We start from the raw sequence: 24,797 nt of genomic DNA on the forward strand, positions 1-24,797 counted from the left end.
AACCTCTTTAAACTGGATCTTTCTTTGATCCTAAACCATTCTAAATTTCGGTAGCTAGATGTTGAACTTGAAATAATCAGGTTAAAGACCCTTTTGAATATGATTCATGCTACCCTAAACAATACCTATTCGTATCTCCAACATCTTTGGGGGGTATAAAAATAACTGCATTGCTTCAGGTAGGTATAAATGTAGGGGTCAATCAAAAACAACTTACTTCCATTAAATTATAAAAATTGAATACTCCAGCCCTATTCATTCTTTAATTGAATATGGAGTGTTTCATTTATGTCATTGCCTGTGTGGACCATATCTATTATTATTAATATTTTACTGATTTTTCTATTATTTTCAATTCTGAGTTGATAATCCGTGGCTTTTATTTCATTGCTTAACAATGTTTGTATCCTTTATTCAGCAAATAGTTTACACTGGCCTATTTTGTATCAGTCAAGATTTTTCTCAGGTAACAGCTTTATTATTATTATTATTTTAATTAACAAAAGAGGTAGGATTACATAAGAGAAAAAAACCTAAAATTTCAAAAAGGGACATTAAAACTAGTAATTCTAATTACACAGACATTGTCTCATATATGTGATTTAAGCAAAGTGGAAGATTTGTTTTTGTTACCTAATTGTCTGCTTTTGTCAAGATGTATGCCACTGAATTCAGATGTGTTTGTTGACTTTATTATATCACCTGAATAAAAATTGATGAAATCTAAATCTAACTTAAACCGTAAAAGTATGAAGACTCTTGTAGCTATTTGAGAAAGATGATATATATGCCTTTTTCTTTTATTTTTAATCATATTTTCTTTCAAAATTGTTTCACAAAATATAAATATCCCTACTAAGATGAAAGTGAAATATTGTACACTAATGCTACTAGAAGTTTTAAAATTCATTTATTTATATAAATACTATCTTTTGCATTTATGCTGTTCTTTCTCCAAATTTGCATATTGTAAACTGAACAATGTTGTTGGATCTACTTTATGTGACAGTATTTTTAATCATTCATTGTATTTTTTCTAACACATCGAAGGTTGGAAAGATCCTTTTGTTGCAGTTTAATTTTTAGGCAGAACTTTTCTCTTTGGACTGAGGCTTTACTTTAAAAGCCTGATTCCCCCCCCGCCCACCCACCGGTGTTTTAGAACTTCCCTAGAAAAGTTTAGAAGAGCCTCCACAATTTAAAATAATTTAAAAAATTTGTTGTTTTGAAATGCTTTAAGGGTTTGGCCCTACGTAAAGAAACTAAACAAGTATGATCTATTACTTTCAGTTTTTATTTCACGGCACGTTTTGATAATCAATGCTGTTTTAAAAGCAAAAAAAAACCCCAAATCTATCATGATTGTTGCAAGAGATGTTTAAAAGGAAACTAATGTAAACTATGCTTCGTGCTTATATCATAAGTCAGTAAGTGAAGATATAGGTGAAGATCTAGCTTTTGTCATTTGAATATTGGATGTGACATCTAAGTAGTGCAGGCTAATTTGTGTCTGATTTTTACATTCTTATCATTGCATGTATTCACTGTATTTTTTAATGTGCCAACTGTTTTCTCTTTATAGATTAGAATTTCAAAGTAACCATCCCATACCAGTTCCGACTACCATCTGGTCTCTAAGCTTGTTATATGAAATCTTTTATCATTGTCCTCCATTTTTAGTGTTTTCGGACGAGCTACACCTGAGTTGTACATTTTCTTTTCTTTTATTTGCTTCTGTATACAGGCTGGCTTAGCGGGAGCTCCAGCCCGTGCTGTATCAGCTGTAAAGAATATGAATCTTCCTGAGATCCCAAGAAATATTAACATTGGTGACATCAGTATAAAAGTGCCAAACCTGCCCTCTTTTAAGTAAAAAACTAAAAAGGCCACTCCCAGGTAAAATCCAGGGGGAAGAGTCATCTAAGTTTACCATGCAGTTGTTTACCAAAAATAGAGGAGGAGAGTCTTAACTTTGGCTCTTGGATTTAAGTCAAGGTACTGTATAAAAGTTGTGTAAAATCGGTATGGAAGTTCAATGTTGCTTTTCTTGCTCAGTGATTTTGAAGAAATTGGGTAGTTCCAGTGTGGTATTTCTTTTTCTTTTCTAAACTGCATTTCTGTGCCCACCTAAGGCATGCCTCCATGTATTGGCTGCTACAATATTTCAAAAAGTGTTTGAGACATTTCTTTAAGTTATGTACAATCCAAAATGTTGGTGTTTTGTATGGATCACAAGTGCAGCATTCCATAATTCTTTGTTATTTGTCACAATTGTTATTTAAAGAACCAAGTATGTATTGCATGAAAACATTATGACCTTTTCCTCTTAGTTTAAATAAACTCCAAGGTAACTGGACTTCTAAAGCACCTTTCTGTTTGCCTGATATCTACTTTAGCAATAATTTTTTTACGACCCTCTGACTCAACAAAGTAAATAAAAATATATTTTATCACTGTTAAACAGCTGTTGATGTTGATTTATTCAGTTCGTACTCATGTTTTTAATATTCAGAAACTTACTAAAGTATTCTAAAACTCAGTTGTTTCACAAGTCAAGAGGAGTGTATCGGGTGGTGGTGTGTACAGATGTGAGGTGGGAGATGACCGATCTTTTTCTAAAATCCATATTGAGAAATTACAATGCCTACTTGACACAGATAGGTGTAAGTCTTTCATCTGGTCCCTTCTTGCTCGGTTGATGAAAAATAATTTTGGCAAATACCTAGTTGCTTTTGAACACAAAACCCTGTGGGGCTCCACCTGACTGTTCCATCCCAAAGTCAAAGCTAAAGTGTTTGCTTAAGTTTTAACAATCTCCTATTTTGATTTCCCATTATTGGCCCACATTTTCTTATTTGGTCTTACCTTCTGAACCATGAACGAGGTTCCTCTTCCAGTTAGACCAAGGTGGGTATTTCTGTTGTTGTTGTTGTGTTGTTGTTGTTGTTTTACGGTTCTAGTCCTCCCCAAATGTTCTCTTTGACACATTTCCTTAGATTTGTGGCATTTATGAATTTTACTCAATGGGCTCTGGGAGGTAAGAAAAGTCACTTTAGTTTTTCTAAATAATATTTATCTAACTCTGAGCTTCCTTCTGTTGAGGCCACAGAAATCCAGTCTGTGATTATTAGGATTTCCATCAGTTCAGAGATGTGTAAAAGTTCTGCAAAGCGGAGCATTCAGGGGGGTCCCTGGTCTTCGGTCATTTGACAAATGTGTTTTGAGTGCCTACTGTGCCAGCTCCCGTGGAGCTGTAAACAGTACCACACAGAGTGCCTGGCAGTATTTCTACTTTTTTTCTCTTCCCTTTGTTTTACGGGGGAAAATTGTGAGAAGATTAAGTTTGGGTTTGACTAGGATGTGCCAAAATTAGGAAAGCTTCTGGGCCAGTTATTGGTTTTACCTCAAGAAATAATTAAAAGGTTTTTTGTCTCTCAATATATTCTAGTAAGAAAAAGAAAACATTGTACAAGTTACAAAAATAGGCAAGTCATGGAAAACTATATCTCCGTAGCCAAGGAATAGGTAGAGATGCTTAATTTCACGAGTAGTCAGAGAATGCAAGTTAAAAGGACAATTAGATTTTATTTTCACTCATCATATGAGCAAAAATTAAAACAGGTGACAATATCCAATGCTGAAGAGGATGTGAAGAATGAGAATGGTCATATGTTGCTGGTGGGAATGTAACGTATCGTTAACTTTTTTTAAAAAAAAGCATATGCCAAGCTGGGGCACCTGGGTGGCCCAGTCGTTAAGCGTCTGCCTTCGGCTCAGGTCATGATCCCAGAGTTCTGGGATCAAGCCCCGCATCGGGCTCCCTGCTCTGTGGGAGGCCTGCTTCTCCCTCTCCCATTCCCCCTGCTTGTGTTCCCTCTCTAGCTGTCTCTCTCTCTGTCAAATAAATAAATAAAATCTTTAAAAATATATATAAAAATAAGCATATGCCAAGCTTTGTGAAAAAAAAATTTTTTTAAGTTTATTTTTGAGGGAGAGAGAGCACATGAGCACAGGGAGGGGTAAAGGGGGAGGGAGAGGAAGAGGGAAAGAATCCCAAGCAGATTCCTCGCTGAGCACGGACCCCAGCGTGGGGCTCAATCTCACGACCCATGAGATCCTGACCTGAGCCGAAAGCAAGAGTTGGACGCTCAATCAACTGAGCCACCCAGGCACTCCAACTTTGTGAAAATTTTTAAAAATTGAAAATATACATTTCTCACATACCCATGACCCACTCTCAGGACTCTACTTATACAGCATCCTTGGTATCTTTACATACAAAGTATTTATTGCATCAGTTTTTATAAAGCAAAAAGTAAACTGGAGATACCTTAAATACCTACCAGTAAGGAATTGGTAAAATTGTAGTAACTACCACACTAGTTGTAATAGCAGAAGACTGGAATGGCCCAGATATCCTTTGGAAGGCGATTGGTTGGAAAGCTAGGTTACATCCACACTACAGAATCTTATGGAACAATCCAAATGAGAAATAGCTGTGTACATTGCCACAAATTGACCCCTAGAATAGACTGTTAAGTGAAAAAAAGCAAGATGGAAAAACTTACATATGGTATTATTTTAGTAGTCGAGGTTTTCCAGAGAAATTGAGTCAATAGGATGACTGTGTATTCATAGATCTTCCTCAATAAACCAGTCATAAATTGAGGATATCCTACGTCAAAAATGCATTTTATAAACCTAACCTACTGAACATCAAAGCTTAGCTCACCCTACCTTAAATGTGCTGAGCGTGTTTACATTAGCTTACAGTTGGGCAAAATCAGCTCACACGAAGGTGATCTTATAATAAACTGTTGAATGTCTCATGTAGTTTATTGAATACTGTACTGAGTGTGAAAGACAGAATGGTTATATGGGTAGAATGGTCCTAAGTGTATTGGTTGTTTTACTTTCGTGATTGCGTGGCTGACTGGGAGCTGGGGCTCGCTGCTGCCCAGCATCACAAGAGAGTATTGTACTGCCTATCACTAGCCAGGGGAAAGATAAACATTCAAAATTTGAAGTATAGTTTCTACTGAATGTATATTGCTTTTGCACCATCATAAAGTCGAAAATTTGTAAGTTGTGCCATTATAATTTGGCGATTTTCTGTATAATAAGATTAACATCCTTTAAATCAATAGGCAGAGTAAAGCAGATTGTTCTTCCTAATGTAGGTGGGCCTCGTCCAATCAGTTGAAGGCCTGAATAGAATAAAAGGGTTGATTCACATCCAAATAAGAGAGATTTCCTTCTACCTGTCTTCAAATTGGAATATCAGCTTTTTCCTGCCTTCAGAAAAACTGACATCAGCTTATCCTGGGTCTTAAGCCTGCCAGCCTTTAGACTGGAATTACACCATTTGGCTCTCCTGGTTCTCAGGCCCTCAAACTTGGACTGGAACTTCATCTTCAGCTCTCTTAAATCTCAGATTGCTGACTCACTCGGAGGATCTTGGGGCTTTTATCAGCCCTTGTAATCATATAGGCCAATTGCTTAAATCTCTTTAAATAAAATCATGGTGTTGGTGATATTTTTTAAATAACATAAGAAATGTATTATAAAAGTTTGATTCTGAAGGCAGAAAAAGCCAATGTCCCAGTTTGAAGACAGGCAGGAGGAACTCTCTCTTACTTGGATGAGGGTCAGCCTTTTTATTTGATTCATGTCTTTGGGTGAGGCCCACCCACATTGGGGAGAGCTTTCTGTTTCACTCAGTATACTGATTTAAATGTTAATTTCAACCAAAATCCCTCACAGAAGCACCCACAATGTTTAAGCAAATGTCTGGGCACCCCTGTGGCCCAGTCAAGTTGACACATAAAATTAACCATCACAATAGGCTACCCCCCAGTTACCTAAGAAAAAGAATGAGTATGTGTGTGTATGTAGTGTGTGCATGTATTGTTTATATTTTTAAGTGGAAGGATACACTATATATTTTTTAAAATATTATCTATAGTGAGAGGGAGGAAACAGGGCAGCAATTTGGGGATGGAAACTGGACTTCTCAGAAGGTTCTCGGGTGCATCCTTTAGGGCCGAAGCACTCATTCCCTCCGCGCCTGGTGGAGTGGGTGGCTGAGCACACTCAGCAGAGTTGCTATTAGAATATCCACCAGCTGAAGAGAGCTCACTCATGTAAGTCTTGACTCTTCTCCGAAGACATCCCACATCCAAGTTATAAAAGCCCAGACCCCTTGCCTAAGGCGGGACAACTCTGAAAAGCCATCCCAGCTTCACTGCTACCCATGCAATCAGCTGAGGCCTTTGTTGTGACTGCATTGCTACTTAACTCTTTTTGTCTGCCTCATCGTACTTCCTGCAGACACTCGCAGGTTTTGATCCCGGTGGCATACCGCAGTGGATGTCCTGCATGCAAATCTCCATCTCAGTCTGTTTTTTCAGGGAAGCCCATCTAAGGCAGCAATAGCCAAGAATGGTCTCAGGAAGCAGATTCTAAAATTTTGCAGCTGGATCACCCACCGGCAGGCTGGCAGTGGAGGTTCCCATTACCGGTGGCACATGGAGCATGGATCACCATCAGCATGCCATAGCAATGTAATTGTTGAAACTTTCACTGGTGCTTAACTGGCTTGGGATACTGGGAATGCTCTGGTAGGGACAATGTCTCAGGCCTCGGAGAAGTTCAAGAGAAGTAGTAATTAAAAAGAGTGTGGATTTGGATGTTGGTTGTTGGGGGCAGTCAGTGCATTCGAGAAATGCTGAGGGTGATTAATCACCAATTAAAGGCTGTGTATGAAAGCCAGAGGCCTCCTTGACAGCATACAAAGACTCTCATCTCCTGCAGCTGGAGGATGGAAAATGCTGAGGATCAGGGCCAGGACTTGAAGATTGGCAGTCTTCAAGAGAAGACTGGATTCCAGCACCATCATATCTGCTAAGCCAAGGTCAGGGACATGGTTGGAAAGAAGTAGGACCTGAAACTTGGGATGAGTACATCTGGGTTAATGCACCCGAAAATCTTGGATATGGACCTGCAGAAGGTAGCCCCCTTCTTCCTGTTAAGCTTCTACGCACTGCCTTCCTCTTCTTTGCTTGAAGAGGATGCATTAACTTCTACCTCGCAGGATAACATGTACCCTCCTCAGGATTGCCTCACCTGCTCTGACACTAAGCCAATAACTAGGGTTCAGAAGACCCAACACAAGGTTCAGTCCGGTGCTGGGCCTGCCAAAGTTGCTGTAAAACTTTGCCCAAATAAACTCAGAGGAGCCAAGAGAGAGTACATATGAGCCTGGATCCTGAGCATTCTGGGTCAAGGGGGGGAGGAACATAAAGTTGGATGAGAGAGAGTTTATTTATATGTAAGCACTTTCCAATGATAAAAGATTTAGCTCTGGCAGAGACCCAGGGAGACAGTGCTCATACATGGCTAGGGTAGTTCTTGGAAACTTGGAGAGAGCCTTAGCCACCTAGCTTGGCCCAGCTAAGTATCACAGAACTTCCAAGGCAGAAAAGGGGAAAAAGGGATCAAGAAGCTTGAGGAGGTATGTGCATTAGACTGAATATACTGTAATGTGAGACAACACAGAGGTTCTCCATTTACCATAGCAACAAGGAATGTTCTGTTTAAAGGAACACCATCATTTAGAAGCTCAGTACAGGCTGTCTTCTGAAGGCCAGGGCTGATGGTGGGAAATGCTGTTACAGAGTTGAGCCCTAATAGCAATGAGGATGATGAGATCCTGCAATAATAGATTCCAGGTTGTGGCACTTAACCATCAGGAGCAACGTGGGTAAATTATCTTAACTGCAAGGTCAGGGTGGCTGGCAGCCAAAGGTCCTGATTTGCAGGGAGCAGATCTACCTCTCTGTAGAGATAGTTAGTGGGGCACAGCTTCAGTAGATACAAGATAGATGGTCAGCTTGGTAAGGGTGTTGGCCAGTCTATATAGCCAAAAGAAAAAAAAAAAAAAGATTGGGAGGCCGGGAGCACCCAGCACAATAAAAAGCCATGAACTCTTATCCAGGTTCTGATCCTAAGCCGGTTCTCAGACCCAGAGCTCACTCCCTGACAGAAATACCAAATCTCCAGGAGGAAAAGACCTTGATTACCATGGCATGTGCCTATGGTGTGCTTCCCCAAAGGAACTTAGTGGTAACCATACCCTGGGAAATGGAAAAAATACCCAATATTCTGAGTAGTATTGGGCACAGTTTCCAAGGTGACAGTGATAACTCGGGATCAGACATCACACGCCCTTGCCCCCATTACAATGGGGTCATATAGGAGCTAGGTAATAAATTCAGCCCTGGCCCAGATCTAGCTCCTAGTCTACTGGGTTCAAAAATCCACCTAGCGGTCATTTTCCCAATCTCTGAATATATCTGACTGGCATCGACACAATGTTTGGGGAAAAAATGCTCCTAGTGGTTCCTTAGTCTGTGGAGTAAGAGCTACTATGGAAAGGAAGACTAAGTGGAAGCTTTGAAATTGCCTCCATACTCTCAGCCATGATAGGAAATAGAAATATTAATACTTGGGTAGAAGAGAAAGATCTAGAAGAGAAAAGACCTCAATGGGGCAAGAATGGTGGTCTCCACTGCATACTGCCTGAATTGTCTAGTCTGTTCCCTACAAATGGATCTTGGAGGATGACGAGGCCACTGCAAACTTGACCAAGTTGTCACTGCTGTACCAGATGTGGTAACTTTGTTAGGGGAGGTTAACAAGGCCTCATGTTGATGGAATATGGCCACCAATCTGGTAAATGCCTTCTTTTTCACCCCTGTTAGGAGGGACAGAAAGTTGATGTTACGGATACACAACAGTGTACCATAAATGTTAACTCACCTGCCCTCAATAATACAGTCACAAAGGATCCGGATCATCAGCTGACCTTATATCACATTGGTTCACATACCAATGACATTGTGTTACTTGAGCTGGATGAACAAGGAGTTGCAAGCACACTGAAGGCCTTGAAGATACATGCCCTCCCTGGTAATGAGCCCTATGAAGAATCAGGGGCCTACCATATCAGGAACATTTTTAGGGATCCAGCAATCTAGGATATTCCAGGATACCCCTTTCAAAGTAAAATGTATCTAACAACTCCCCCACTCTGAGGCAAGCACAGTGGTTGGTAGGCCTCTTCAGACTCTGGAGGCAGCATGTTTCATACTGGAAACACTGTTCCAGCAAATTTACACAAATAACTTCTAGCTTTGAGTGAGGCCCAGAACAGAAGAGGGATCTGCCATAGGTTGCAATGCAAGTGATCTTTCCTCTTGGACCACATTGCCTGACAGACCCAATGATAGAGGAGGTGTCAGCGATGGAAGAAGATGCCATGTGGTGTCTGTGACATGACCCAGTTGGAGAATTACAACATAAACTTCCTATGAGTCTGCAACCATACCTTGCCCCCTGCATTGGAAAATTACACATCATTTGAAACAGAGTTCCTCGGGTGCTACTGGGCCCTGGTTGAGATAAGCATCTGATCTGGGATGTGATCATACATCCAGAATGGAGCCAGGATCCACCAGACTCGCAGAAGTCTGGTTAGGTGGACCCAGCAACAATGTGTAGGAAGATGCAAGTGGTACATGGGAAAGGATGGGGCCAGAGGGCACAGATAAGCTGCACAAGTCCTGGCCCCAATTTCATTTTCCGCTATTGACCAGTGCCTCTCCTTCAGCTCCAGGGAAAGATAATGGTGAGGAGAAATCTTTCCCATGCTCAAAGCTTTGGGTTGTATACATGGACATCCACCATGTGATAAGTGGCCCAGGATTCACCAGCAGTAGCTGATGGTTTGGCTGATTAGCCAAAGGCCTGGAAAGAGAAAGCTTGGAAGATGAGGGATGAGGACGTTTGGGGAAAAGGCGTGCGAATAGCTCCTTAGGAATGAGCATGAAAACACGAAGATTGTTGAATCCTGTTAGCCATCAGAGATCATCTGTCACAGAAGAGACACTGTACTACCAAACAGATTGACTCAGTGAAGTGTCGGTGTGCCTCTGTTCCTGGCCACTACAGTTGTTGGTACAATGGGAGCTTGAACAGAGTAGTGGAAGGGTGGAGGTTACACATGGGTCCAACAGTGTGGGCTCTTTCTCACCAAGGCTGATTTAGCTACCGTTTCTGTCAAATTCTCTACCTGCCAGTAACAGACCAACACTGAGCCCCTGATAACAGCACCTTCCTTTGTGGAAACCAGGCAGACACTTGGTGGCAGGTAACGTTGGAGCCCTTCCATCTTAGAAAAGGGAGTGAATTAATCCTGACTAGAATTGACACACATTCTGGCTATGAGTTTACCTTTCCCGGCCCCATGGCCTCCACCAACATCACTATCCAAGGACTTAACAAAGGGTTTGATTGGTCCACTACATAGGATCCTACGTACCATGGTAAAGGACCCAAGAATCCACTTTACAGCAAAGGAGGCACAGCAGTTAAGCACAGAACAATGAGACGGACTGATCCTGTCATTTGCTGCCAAACTCAGAAGCCACTGGACTGATAGAATGATGGAGCAGCTTTTTTCAAAGGCACACAGGAGGTAACAGGTTGGAGATAATCCTGCAAAGATGGGATGACATTCTCCAGGATGTAACATATACTCTAAATCAACGATCATTATATGGTCCTCTGCTCTCAAAAGGTATACCACATGGGTCCAGGTACCAAGGGGTGGAAGTAAGCATAGCACTCCCAGTGACCCACCAGGGGAATTTCTGCTTCCTCTTCTCACAACTCTAGGATCTATGGATATAGAGGTCTCGTTGGCTCCCAAAAAGGAAACCCTTCCTCCAGGGGCACAACGAGAGTCTTTTAAACTTCAATCTACAGCTGCCTCCCATTCATTCCAGGTTCCTCATATCAAACAACCAGTTGGCAAAGAAAAGAGTCCCTGTCCACCACTCCTCCACAGCTCATTGACGTCTGACCAAAAGAGTCTTTCAGAGCACCAAAAGTAATAACTGTCATGACTCAACCAGTGAAAATCACAACTATTTTGGGAGATTGTCGGATTTCATTAGGACCCGGCTGCTGGCTTTCCAGCTGCTGACAGCACAGCTCACTCAATGCAACTCCAAACCCAGATGTTAAAATATACTAGGGGGAGGGGTGTGGAGAGAGAGGGGGAGATATCAAATTGAAGAGAGAGAAATTGATTATTGCAGGTGAAGAAGAGGTGAGGGTACCTATCAGGCTCCCACCCATGCCCGATCACAGAATTTCTGTGTCAGAATTACCTTTGATAGGTTGCTCCCTAAAAATGAATGGGGAGAGATGTCAGCATCATGGAGGGGGTGGGATGTCCCTCCTTGTTCTCTCCCCGCCACCTCTGCCGCCACCGCCACCAACCCTTTTTTTAAACAATTAGAAAATTGTGCATGAACAAAAGTGCCTCGCTGGGTGCTATTGGACCCAGCACCCTACACCAAGAGATGACTCTCAACCTACCTATGCTTCCAAAGATGGACAAACACCTGGTAAAGGCTGTGGATCCAAGGTAGTCCTGTGGACCCCTGTTTGCCCCAGCAAGGGAAAAAACCTGGAGTGTGCTGGCCTATTCAGATACACACAGGCAAGAAAGAATTTGTAGAAATCCAGCCTGCTTGTGGGGAAATTCCAGCACACCTTTGGAACAGGAAGGATGAGTTTGGACACAGCGGAGAGGGAGAGCCCACCAGAGCCCACATGGGGCTAAGCTGTCAAGTGTTGGCGGCCTTTCCTGTGGAGAAGACAGAAAGCTGTAAGTGCCCGACTACCCCAGTTTTGCGGGTCATGGCGCGCATTTCCCTCCAGTAGCACCCAGAGGCAGGACATCCATGAGTGGGGGGAGGGAGGAGAAAGGGAAGGAAACAGGTAAGAATATCAAAGGGCATTGAAGGAACATGGTTCCTACTGACTGCTTTGGGACTTCACCAGGAAGTTGGTCCACAACCTTTTGTAGCATCCCGCTTAACCTCCCCACCCCACCCCCACTCTGTGGCCTGATCCTTGTTAGTGCTTCTAAGTCAGGGTTGGTGAGAGCAGGTCCAGTATTCGCAGCGCTCTCAGAAAAAATGGATGTGTGGGCAAGGGCGATACCACAAACTGGAACTGTAAAGTCATCTTCTGGAAAACGAAAGAGAGGCTTGTTGAGTTATAAGCCTGAGAAAAGATGTAAAAGCTTAAGAATTCTGCCACAAGAGGGAGCAAGGACAGTGGAGCCAGGTCAACCCATTCAAAAGCTGAGGAAACCCCACCTGAAACTAATAATACACTATATGTTAACTTATTTGAATTTAAATAAAACCTAAAAAAAAAAAAAAAGCTGAGGAAACCCCAGTTATAGCAACTCCAATGATCGCTACCCAATCTGAAGCAATCAATAAAGATTTAAGGAGGTGTGGGTTTCAAGTGGGAAAACAGCAATGCAAAAATATAAGGAACATGAAAAATCAAGAAAATATGTCAACCCAAGAAGATATAAATAATTTCCCAACAGCTCAATGCGTAGCTGCAGAATACTGTGATTTGACTGGTAAAGAAAGAATTCAGGATAGTTATTTTGAAGAAATTCAGTGAACTACAAGAAAACTCAGTTCAATGATAATAGGGAAAAAAACAGCTAAACAACTGAACAACTAAAATGAACTCCTCACCAAAGAGATAGAAATTATAGGAAAGAATCAAAGTCTGGAGCTGGAGAATTCAATGAGTGAGACGAAGAATAGAGTAGCATCTGCAGCAGAGTCATGCAAATGGAAGCTAGAATTAGTGAGTTAGAGGACAGGAATTTAGAAATAATTCAGAAGTGAACAAAGAAAAGAATAAAAAAGAGCAAAGCCTGAGTGATCTATGGGACTCAGTCAAAAGGACAAATATGAGAATAATTGGGATGCTAGAAGAAGAGAGAGAGAAGGAGACAAAATGTGTATTTAAAGAAATAATAGGGATGCCTGGGTGGCTCAGTCGGTTAAGCGTCTGCCTTCAGCTCAGGTCATGACCCCAGGGTCCTGGGATCAAGTCCCACATCGGGCTCCTTGCTCAGCGGGGAGCCTGCTTCTCCCTCTCACTCTGCCTGCTGTTCCCCCTGTTTGTGCTCTCTCTCTCTGGCAAATAAATAAAATCCTTAAAAATATATTTTAAAAAATAAATAATAGCTGAAAACTTTCTAAACCTGGGAAAAGACTTGGGCATCCAAGTTCATGAACCTAATAGATCACCAATTTACATAACAATCACTAATTAGACATCCATCCATGAACAAAAGGTAGGCATAAACAGAGGGAGAAATAAACAATGGATAGACAAAACAACCAGAAAGCAATAGATAGATAAGATGGCAATAGTAAGTCCTTACCTATCTATAATTACTTTAAATGGATTGAATTTATGAATTTATGAAAAAGATATTCCATGCAAGTAGAAATCAAAAGAAAGTGGGGTAGTTATACTTATGTCCGACAAAATAGACTTTGAACCAAACATGGAAACAAGAAACAAAGTCATTATGTAATGATGAAAGTGTCAATACACCAAGAAGATCTAACAATCATAAATATGTACTCACACAACATTGGTGCACCTAAATCTATCAAGCAAATACTAATAGATCTGAAGGGAGAAATAGACAACAATATAATAAGAGTTGGGGACTTCAATACCCTACTTTCAGCAATGATAAATTATTGATAAATTATTCATTCAGATAGAAAATCAACAAGGAAACATTGGAATTGAATCATACTTTAGACCAAATGGACCTAACAGTCCTATGTAGAACATTCTATCCAATATTGGCAGCAGAATACACATTCTTCTCAAGTGCACGTGGAACATTCATCATAATAGATCATATGATAAGGCAAAAGACAAGTTGTACCAAATTTAAGAAGACTGAAATCATACTAGCTATCTTTTCCAACCACAATGATATGAAACTAGACACTAGTAAATAACAAGAGGAAAGCTGGAAAATCTACAAATATGTGTAAACTAAACACGCTTCTGAACAACTAGTGGGTCAAAGAAGAAATGTCTTAAAACAAATGGAAATGGAAACACAACATACCAAAATTTATGGGATGCTGGCAAAGCAGTTCTAAGAAGGAAGTTCACAGTGTTAAATGCATCCATTAAAAAATTAGAAAGAGGGCGCCTGGGTGGCTCAGTTGGTTAAGCGACTGCCTTCAGCTCAGGTCATGATCCTGGAGTCCCCGGATCGAGTCCCGCATCGGGCTCCCTGCTTGGCAGGGAGTCTGCTTCTCCCTCGGACCCTCCCCCCTCTCATGTGCTCTCTCATTCTCTCTCTCTCAAATAAATAAATAAAATCTTTAAAAAAAAAAAATTAGAAAGATTTCAAACAACCTAATTTACATCTCAAGGAACTAGAAAAAGAAGAATTAAGCCCAAAATTAGTAGAAAAAAGGAAATAATAAAGACCAGAGAAGGGACGACTGGGTGGCTCAGTTGGTTAAGTGACTGCCTGCGGCTCAGGTCATGATTCGAGGTCCTGGGATTGAGCCCAGAGTCAGGTTCCCTGCTCAGAGGGGAGTCTGCTTCTCCCTCTCCCCCTGACCCTCCGCCCCCCCACCATGCCCTCTCTCTCTCTCAAGTAAATAAATAAAATCTTTTTTTAAAAGACCAGAGAAGAAATAAGTGAAATAGAGAAAAGAGAAGCAATAGAGAAGACCAACAAAACTTGAGTTGGCTTTTTGAAAAGATAAAAATGTCCAAACTTTTAGTTAGACTAACCAAGGAAAAACATAGAACATTCAAATCAGAAACAAAAGAGGGCACATTACAACTCATACTGCAAAAACATACAGAACCATAAGAGACTACTATAAACAATTATATGCCAACAAATTAAACAACCTAGATAAATTCCTAGAAACACACAACACTGAGTCAGGAAGAAACAAAGTATGAACAGACCAGTAAGTAAAAGAGAAGGAATCAGTAATCAAAAACTTTCCAACACAGAGGACTAGACGGTTTTCCTGGTGAATAACAGCAAACATTTAAAGAAGGATGAATGCCAATCATTCTCAAAAATCTTCCAAAAAACTGAAGAGGAGGGAACACTTACAAACCCGTTAGGCAAAGCCAGCCTTACCCTGATACCAAAGTCAGATAAGGACACTACAAGAAAAGAGAACTATACAAACTATAGATCAGTATCCCTGACGAATGTAGATGCAAAAATTCTCAACAAAATATAAACAAACTTAATATTATGCATCATGATCGAGTGGGATTTGTCCATAGGATGTGAGGAGGGTTCAACATACACAAATCAGTAAGTGTTTTACACCACATTAATAGAATGAAAGATAAAAATCACATGCTCATCTCAATAGATGTGGAAAAAGCATTTGACAAAATACAATATTCTTGCATGATAAAAACCCTCAATAGATTGGGTATAGAAGTAACATACATAAAGGCCATGTATGACAACCTCACAGCTAACATTATACTCAATGGAGAAAAGTTGAAAGCTGTTCCCCAAGATCGAGAAATAGACAATGATGCCCACTCTCACCATTCTTATTCAACATAGTACCAGAAGTCCTAGCCAGGGTAATTAGGCATAGGCAAGGGTAATCAGGCAAGACTAAATAAATAAATAAATAAATAAATAAATAAATAAATAAAAGGCATCCAAATTAAAAAGGAAGAAGTAAAATTGGTATTATTGATAAATTGATACTATTTGCAGATGATACGATTTTCCATAGAGAAAATCCCAAAGACTCAACGAAAAAACTACTGGTACTAATCAACAAATTTAGTAAGGTTGAAGGATATAAGATCAACATAGAAATCAGTTGGATTAAAATGTTTGGAAAAGCAAACAAAGAAAAATATCCCATTCACTCCAAACCAACAAAATACGTAAGAAGAAATTTAACTAAGGAAGTGAAAAATCTATACAATGAAAACCATAGGACTTTGTTGAAAGAAATCAGAGAAGACTCAAACAAATGGAAAGACATTTTGTGTTCATGGATTGGAAGAATTAATATAGTTAAAATGTCCAAACTACTCAAAGTCCCATTACCCATACTACCCTATTGTTTATTTTCACCTTTGCTAGAGTATTGTGCACTTTCATTTATTTTATATAAGTAATTAGCATCTTTTCATTTCAGCTTGAGGAACATCTTTGAGCATTTCTTGCAAGGCAGGTCTAGTGGTGGTGAACTCCCTCAGTTTTTATCTGGGAAAACCTTTATTTCTCCTTCATGTCTGAAGGATAACTTTGCCATAAAAGTATTCTTGGCTGGCAATTTTTATTTTTCAGCACATTTTGAATGTCATTCTGTTCTCTCCTGGATTGTAGCATTTCTGCTGAGAAGTCTGCTGACAGTCTAATGGGGGGGTTTCTTTGTAGGTTGTTTTCTTTTTACCTCTTGCTGCCTTTATGATTTTCTATCATTGATTTTTGACCATTTCATTGTAATGGAGAAGGTCTTTTTTGCATTGATATAAGGTGTTCTATTAGGTTTCTGGACTTGTATGTCCAATTCCTTCCCCAGGGTTGGGAAGTTCTCCGCTATTATTTCTCTAAATATACCCTCTGCTTCCTTTTCCCTCTCTTCTCCATCTCGTAGACCAGTTGTTGTTTTATCTGTATTTCTTATCATATCTAATAGCTCTCATAGGGTGCCTTCACTTTTTTAACTCTTAGTTCTCTCTCCTCTTCTAACTGAATTGTTTCTAAATTCTTATCCTCCAGATCACTAATTCTTTCTTCAGTCTGATCTGCCCTATTTCTTAAGCTCTAATGCATTCTTCACTGGATTCATTGAATTCTTCAGCTCCAGAATTTCTGTCTGGTTCTTTTTAAATTTTCAGTTTCTTTGGTGCAGAACTCCTCCAAAGAACTCATTGCTTGTAATCCTGAGTTTATTTAATTGCCTTTCTGCATTTTCTTGTGAGTTGTTGGATCTCTTCATAACTGCTATTTTGAATTCTTTAACAGTTAGATTACAATAGTCTGTGTCTTTGGGTTTAGCTGCTGGAGAATTATCATTTTCTTTTTGTTATACCATACTACTGTGATTTTTCATAGTGTTTGATGAAATGTGCCTCTGCTGTTGCTTCTGATATAGCACACACTCGTCTTAGTTCACTTTGACATTCCGATTCAACAGACTAGCAGCTCGAAACTCTTATTTTCCACGAGGTGGCAGTATATCTCAAGTTTTTGGTATCTCTACCTGATTGGCTCTGGGGCTGCACTGAGGAGGGCACATTTAAAAAAAGCTGGTAGAGAGAAAAGTGGTGGAGGGGGCTGGGGTAGGGAAGGGTGTGGACTTAGCCTCTGGGGCTTTGTGGGTGCCCATTGCCTGAAAGGGGGATCCTCCAGTGGGGGGTACTGCCAGAGTTTTATGGGTAGACCTTCTGCTGAAACCTTGAAGCAGGCAATGGGTAACTCCCTCCTTCAAAGTCTTGGTTAATCTTGTTTGTGTCTTTCCCTTTTCACTCTTCTCCTTACCCCCCAGTAATGGAGGTCCATCTTCAGAAATCTACACTGCTGGAAAGAAAGGGGTTCCTTCATCTGTGACCTACTCAGCCAGGTGGTCAGTCAGCCACATCTGCTTTGCTTTCTACTTCCTTTGTGTGGATGGTCACTGTTGTTGCTGCTGGCAAAATCCAAGGGCACTGCAGTGTCACCCTGGGGAATCGGACTGACTCCTTGAGATCCTCCTTCTCCTCTGTCTCCAAACTCATCTCTGTTCTGCTCCGATGGCGTGCCTGCTTCTCCATCAGGCTGGCTAGACCGCCACACATTTTTTATGTCCCTTGCATGTCTGCGCTGTTTGGTACTCTCCATTTTTTGCTTCCCGCCCCCCCCACCCCCCTTATTGTGTCAAGTGAGGATGGGGCAGACTCACTGACTCCCTTAAATCCACAGTACCCTTCAGGTTTCAGTGCTTCTACTTTCTGAATCACAGTTGGTAGAAATCTGTGTGCTCTGGTGTAAAGTGCAGAGGCACTTTTGTTTCATTATGAATGACCAATCAGTTGCAAATAAAAGGTGAAAGGAAAAAGGAATAACTCATGTTGCCATGATGCTGACATCATCCCACCCAAAGCCATCTATAGATTCAACACAATCCCTGGCGAAATTCCAATGGCATTTTTCACAGAAAGACAAAAAAAAAAAAAAAATCCTAAAATTTGTGTAGAACCACAAAAGACCCCACATATCCAAAACGATCATGAGAAAGAAAACAAAGCCAGAGGTATTACACTTTCAGGTTTCAAACTATACTACAAAGCTATAGTAATTAAAACAGTATGGCACTGGCATAAAAATAGACACATGGACCAATGGAACAGCATAGAGAGCTCAGAATTAAACCCCTACATATATAGTCAACTGATATTTGACTAGGAGCCAAGAACCATTGCGATAGGATTGTCTTTTCAACAAATGGTGCTGGGAAAACTGGATAAATGCATGGAGAAAAATGAAATTGGACCTGTAGCTTACACCACTCACAAAAATCAACTTGAAGTGACTCTGGAAAACAGTATGGAATTTCCTCAAAAATTTTGAAAAATAGAACTACCTTATGATCCAGCAATTGCACTACTCAAAGAATACAAAAATACTAATTCAAAGGGATATATACAACCCATTGTTTATAGAAGCATTATCTACAATAGCCAAATTATAGAAACAGCCCAAGTATCCATCAACAGAGGAATAGATAAAGAAGATGTGGTGTATATATATACAATGGAATATTACTCAGCCATCAAAGAGAATGAAATCTTGCCATTTGCAATGATGTGGATGCATCTAGAGTGTATTATGCTAAGCGAAATAAGTTAGTCAGAGAAAGACAATACCATATGATTTCACTCATATGTGGAATTTAAGAAACAAAACAAATGAGCAAAGGGGAAAAAAGAGCAAGGCAAGACAAGAAACAGACTCTTAACTATAGCGAACAAACTGATGGCTACGAGGGGAGAGGTCGGTGGGGGGGATGGATGAAATAGGTGATGGGATTACGCAGTGCACTTGTGATGAGCACCCCGGACTGGAAGTGTTGAATCACTATATTGTACACCTGAAACTAATATTACACTGCATGTTAAATAACTGGAATTTACACAAAAACTTAAAAAATATTAACTTGAAGTGGATCATAGACTTAAACATATGACCTGATACCATTAAATTCCTAGAAGAAGACACAGGGATGAAGCTCCTTGACATTTATTGGCAATGATTTTTTGGATATGATACCAAAAGCACAAACAACAAAGGTAAAAATCAACAAGTAGGACTGCATGAAACTTAAAAGCTTCTCCATAGCAAAAGAAGCAATCAACAAAATGAAAAAGGCAACCTACAGAGTGAAATATTTGCAAACCGTATGTCAGACAAGGGGCTAATATTCAAAATATATAAAGAACTCACAACTCAATAACAAAAATGATTTAAAAATGGGCATTGGAACTAAATAGACATTTTTCTAAAGAACACATCCAAATGACCAACATGAAAAGATGTTCCACATTACTAATCATTAGGGAAATGTAAATCAAAACCACAATGCGATCTCACCTTACACTTGTTAAAATGGCCATCATCAAGAAGACAGAAGATAACAAGTGTTGCTGAGGATGTAGAGAAAAAGGAAACCTGTGCACTGTTGGTGGGAATATACAATTGCCCCACCACTACAAAAAACAGTATGGAGGTTCCTCAAAACATTAAAAACAAACCTATCATATGATCTAGCAATTCTGCTTCTGGGTATATATGTAAAGGAAATGAAAACAGGATATTTAAGAAACATATGCACTACCATGTTTATTGCAGTATTACGCACCACAGCCAATATATGGAAACAACTTAAGTGCCCATAAAAGGAAGAATGGATAAGATATATATAATATATAGTGAAATATTTGCAGCCATGAGAAAAAGGAAATCCTGCCATTTGTGACAATATGGATGGACATTGACATTATGTTAAGTGTGATAAGTCAGAGAATTCTGTATGACATTACTTATATATGGAATCTAAAAAAGCTGAACTCATGAATACAGAGAGTAGAGTGGTGGTTATAACGGGCTGAATGGTGAGGGAATAGGAGAGATGTTTAATGATACAAACTTGAAACTAGTAGAAAAATAAGTCCCGTACAAAATTAGTACCCAGAAATCAGTGGCATTTCTATACATTAATGATGAAGTAGCAGGAAGATAAATTAAGAAAATAATTCCATTTACAATTGCACCAAAAACAATAAAATACCTAGGATTAAACCAAGGAAGTGAAAGAGCTGTACTCTGAAAACTATAAAACACTGATGAAAGAAATTGAAGACAACACAAACAAATGGAAAGATAGTCCATGTTCATGGATTGGAAGAATTTATGTCATTAAGATGTCCATACTGCTCAAAGCAATCTATAAATTCAGTGATATCCCTATCAAAGTACCAACAGAATCTTTCACAGAACTAGAACAAATAATACTAAATTTGTACAGAATCCAAATAGCCAAAGCAATCTTGAGAAAGAAAAACAAAATTGGAGGTATCACAATTTGAGATATCAAGATACACTACAAAGCTGTAGTAATCAAAATAGTACGGTACTGGGACAAAAAAAGACACATAGATCAATGAAACAAAATAGAGCCCAGAAATAAACCCATGGTCAATTAATCTATGACAAAGGAGTCAAGAATATACTATGGGGAAAACACAGTCTCTTCAGTCAATGGTGCTGGAAAAACCTGGACAGCTATGTGCAAAAGAATGCAACTCTACCACTTTCTAACACCACACACAAAAATAAACTCAAAATGGATTAAAGACCTAAATGTGAAACCTAAAACCATAAAAATCCTAGAAGAGAGCACAGGTAGTAATTTCTTTAGCATTGACTATAGCAACATTTTTCTAGACATGTCTCCTTAGGCAAGGAAGCAAAAGCAAAAATAAACCATTGGGACTAGGTCAAAATTAAAAGTGCTTTTGCACAGTGAACGAAATCATCAACAAAACTAAAAAGCAACCTACCAAATGGGAGAAGATGTTTGCAAATGATCTATCCAATAAGGGGTTAATACCCAAAATATATAGAGAACTTATACAACTCAACACCAGGAAAACCAAACAATCCAATTAAAAAATGTGCAGTGGACGCAAACAGACATTTTTCCAAAGAAGACATATACAGATGGCCCACATACACATGAAAAGATGCTCAACATCACCCATCATCAGGGAAATGCAAATCCAAACTTCACGCTTGTCAGAATGGCTAAAATAAAAAGGACTAGAAATAGCAAGTGTTGACAAGGATGTGGGAAAAAAGGAACCCTAGTGTGCTGTTGGAATGTAAATTCGTGCAGCCACCATGGAAAACAATATGCAGTTCCTCAAAAAATTAAAAATAGTAATACCATATGACCCAGTAATTCCACTACTGTGTATTTACTCAAAGGAATGAAACACTAATTTGTAAAGATATATGCACCCCTGTTATTGCAGCATTATTTATAGTAGCTGAGATATGGAAACAACCCAACTGTATGAGTGTGTGTGTGTGTGTGTGTGTGTGTGTGTAGACATAGATATAGATACATACATACTGGAATATTACACAGCCATAAAAAGGGATGAGTTTTTTGTTTTTTGTTTTTTTTGCCATATGTGACTACATGGATGAACATACAGGGTATTATGCTAAGTAAAAAGTCAGCCTGAGAAAGAAAGATACCATATGACTTCACTTATATGTGGAAACTAAAAAGCAAAACAAATGAATAAACAAAAAGCAGAATCAGACCTATAAATGCAGAGATCAAGCTGACGGTTGCCAGAGAGGAGAGGCATGGGGGGATGGACAAAATGGGTGAAGGGGAGTGGCAGATACAGGCTTCCAGAATGGAATGAATAAGTCATGGAAATAAAAGGCACAGCATAGTGAATAGAGTCAATGATCTTGTAACGGCACTGCATGGTGACAGACGGCGGCTACACTTGGGGTGAGCACAGCTTAATGTATAGAGAGGTTGACTCACGGTTGTGCACCCAAAACTAATGTAACATTTTGTCAACTTTACTTAAATTTAAAAATTAAATAAATTAATAGGAAGAAGGACACTTGGGTGGTGGAGAAAAAAAGAAAACAGAAGAAATCCTAGAGATCTAATGTACCAGTGTAACGACTGCAGAGAACAAGGTTGTATTATAAAAATCGAACTTGCTAAGCGACAAGATTTTAGTTAATGCCACCTCAGAACACAAATGCTATGTGATGAGACAGGTGCTAACAGCCTTGGCAATCATATTGCATTATGTAAATGTATGAAGTCAACAAGTACACCTTAAATTTGCACAATAGCAAGTATATGTCAAATATATTTCAATTTTTAAGAAATGGATAGGGTTGGAAAAAGGAAAAAGCAACTCACAGACCCCTCCCATTTCAACCGTCCATTATTGCAACCAGCCATTGCCTTCCCTTGGAGCTCACTGCAAAATAAACTTTGGGCAGTGCTCGAAAGAATCACATGCACTGCATGTTCCAGAATGATTAACTGCACGGCCTCTAGAGTCAAATGGTCTGATTCCTAATTCCCACGAGGCCCCTTGTTAATCCAAATACTCACCCTCTCTAAGCCTCAGTTTTCTCTTGTGTAAGTGGGAATACCAATGGTATTTACCTCATTGAATTACTGTGATGACCACATGAACTAATCTATGAGGTGTGCCTAACACAGTGCCAAACCCAAGGTCAGCATTTAATGAAATCAAGCCTTTTTTCTTTTTTTAATTTATGTGCCCTTGCTCCAGAGGGAGCTACATACAAATCCAGAAGGAGCCGGACTGGTTAGTCAAGAATGTTTTTCACTTGCAAGGGTTTGCTCTGCTTGGAACGTTGCCGTTCTGGAACCTTTCTCTCTCAGACAACCCTCCTTCACTCAGACAACCCTCCTTCACTCTTCAAGCTCCTGAGTTTGGTTTTGCTAAAACCTCCTGTCACCACTACTCCAACCAAACCCCCAACCCCTGGGCTTGGGGAGGGACTACACATTGCAACACAGAAATTAAGATCAGAGTGCTTTCCACTGTCAAGTTGTCTTAGTTTCAGGAGGCAGGAATTCTAATTATTATGTTGAAAACCTACAAAGATGTAATGTATCTTTCACTTCCTGGAGTTTATTTATAGGTGCTTTCATGTTCCTGTGAAACTAGGAGAGATAATAATACCCAAACCACAAAACCATTCATTCTGGAATTAACAATACATGTGACTTTTCTTTTCCAAACACACACCCCCCCCACCACCAAATATGAGGGCTAAACTAGATTATTTTCACACTCCACCCTTGGACACTAAGCGCACTCCGTTCTCTTAGGGAACCACCACCCACCCGTACCCCAGTCTGCTGGCCCGGTGAATGTGGCCTGGGCCTTCCTCAGAAAGTTGTCCTGTGTTGGCTTTAATTAGATGTCATTTCCTAAATATATGGTATCTTTTATACCAGTTATTTGTAGAAACAGCAGAAGCTGGTTACTGACTATTCCTTCTACCCTTAATCGGTTCTCTAGTGCCCTGCAAGGGAACACAGAGGATCAGGGACGCCGGTAACATTACTTTTAGTGTGAAGAAGTCTCCTAAGCAGCTTTATCATGTGGAAATCAACATCATTTCAGTTTTCAAAGGGACCGGTGCTACCTGTGATCGCCAAACGTCCTTCAGATCGGACTGTGGTAAACTCTGATCACCTAAAGCCGTAGATTTCAGATGACTAGAGGAGGTACTTGGTAGTTTTGGAAATTTGAAACAATCCACAGGTCTGGTTAGTTCGCTCCCTGGGAGCAGACGCTGGAGACACCGTGTGCTGAGAAGATCTCCTGCATGCCTCCACCAGTCATCGCTCTCAGATCCATTAACAGACTTTGAAAAAGGTAGCTGTCACTAATCAGAAGCTGCTGTGGTCTGAACGTTTGTGTCCTCCCCCAAGTCCTATGTTGAAATCAAAACAGCGATGTCATTAGGAGATGTGATCCCCAAGGGGCAAGCCCTCATGCACGGGATTAGTGCTTTTATAGAAGAGACCCCAGAGAGCTTGCTAGCCTCTTCCTCCATCGGAGGACACGAGAAGTCTGCAGCCCAGAGGAGGGCCCCCACGTGCCTGCGCCTGCCAGCACCCTGATCTTGGACTTCCAGCCTCCAGAACTGTGAGAAAGAAATTTCTGTTCTTTCTAAACCACCCAGTCTGTGGTATTTGTTACAGCAGCCGGAACGGACTGGAACACAAACCTAACTCACAAGAGCCTGTGAATGTTCTATGCTATGCAGGAAAAGCTTAATTCTGGACCACGGGACACAGTAAGGGAGGACAAGCCCGGGGAAGCCGGAGAGACCGACCCAGTCAGTCTGGATACGGCTGACGAAGAGAGGATGAAGTCAGAGCTTGGTTTGTCCACCCTGGCACTGTTGACGTTAGGGGCTGGATAATTCAGCGTCGTAGGGATTGTCCTCTGCATTGTAGAATGTATCTCCGGCCTCTACGCATTTGGTCTGGTCCTGGTAGCAGCCTGTGTCCCAGTTGTAACAGCAAAACTGTTTCCAGATATTGCTTAACAAACCCTGGGCTGCAAAATCACCTTCAATTGAGAACCACTGAAGTAGAAAATTCAGTTTCGGAGAAAAACTTTGCACTGTCTGTTATTTGTTTAGGTCCCTGGTGGCAGTGCCACAACTATGAGCAACTAAGAAGTATTTGTCATACGCTGTCGAGAGTTTGACATTTAGGGGTGCCTGG

At 40.3% G+C, this 24,797-nt stretch overlaps 1 protein-coding gene across 3 annotated transcripts in view; it reads left to right on the top strand.

Annotated features, from left to right (window-relative positions):
- The window catches only part of AP3S1 (adaptor related protein complex 3 subunit sigma 1), a 137,491-nt gene that overhangs the window by 70,805 nt on the left and 41,889 nt on the right, over positions 1–24,797 (top strand). For 2 of the 3 annotated variants that reach the window (XM_035013953.1, XM_035013951.1), the window contains one exon: positions 1,745–3,595. The exons of the other annotated variant lie outside the window; for it this stretch is intronic. In XM_035013953.1, coding sequence (XP_034869844.1) covers positions 1,745–1,873 — 129 coding nt within the window. In that variant the 3' untranslated portion in view covers positions 1,874–3,595. Of the gene's footprint in view, positions 1–1,744; positions 3,596–24,797 lie in introns of those variants that run through there. 3 annotated transcript variants of the gene reach the window in all.

Source organism: Mirounga leonina, unplaced genomic scaffold, assembly GCF_011800145.1.
Source record: "Mirounga leonina isolate KUSES-001 unplaced genomic scaffold, KU_Mleo_1.0 Mir_168, whole genome shotgun sequence".
NCBI classification, from domain to species: domain Eukaryota; kingdom Metazoa; phylum Chordata; class Mammalia; order Carnivora; family Phocidae; genus Mirounga; species Mirounga leonina.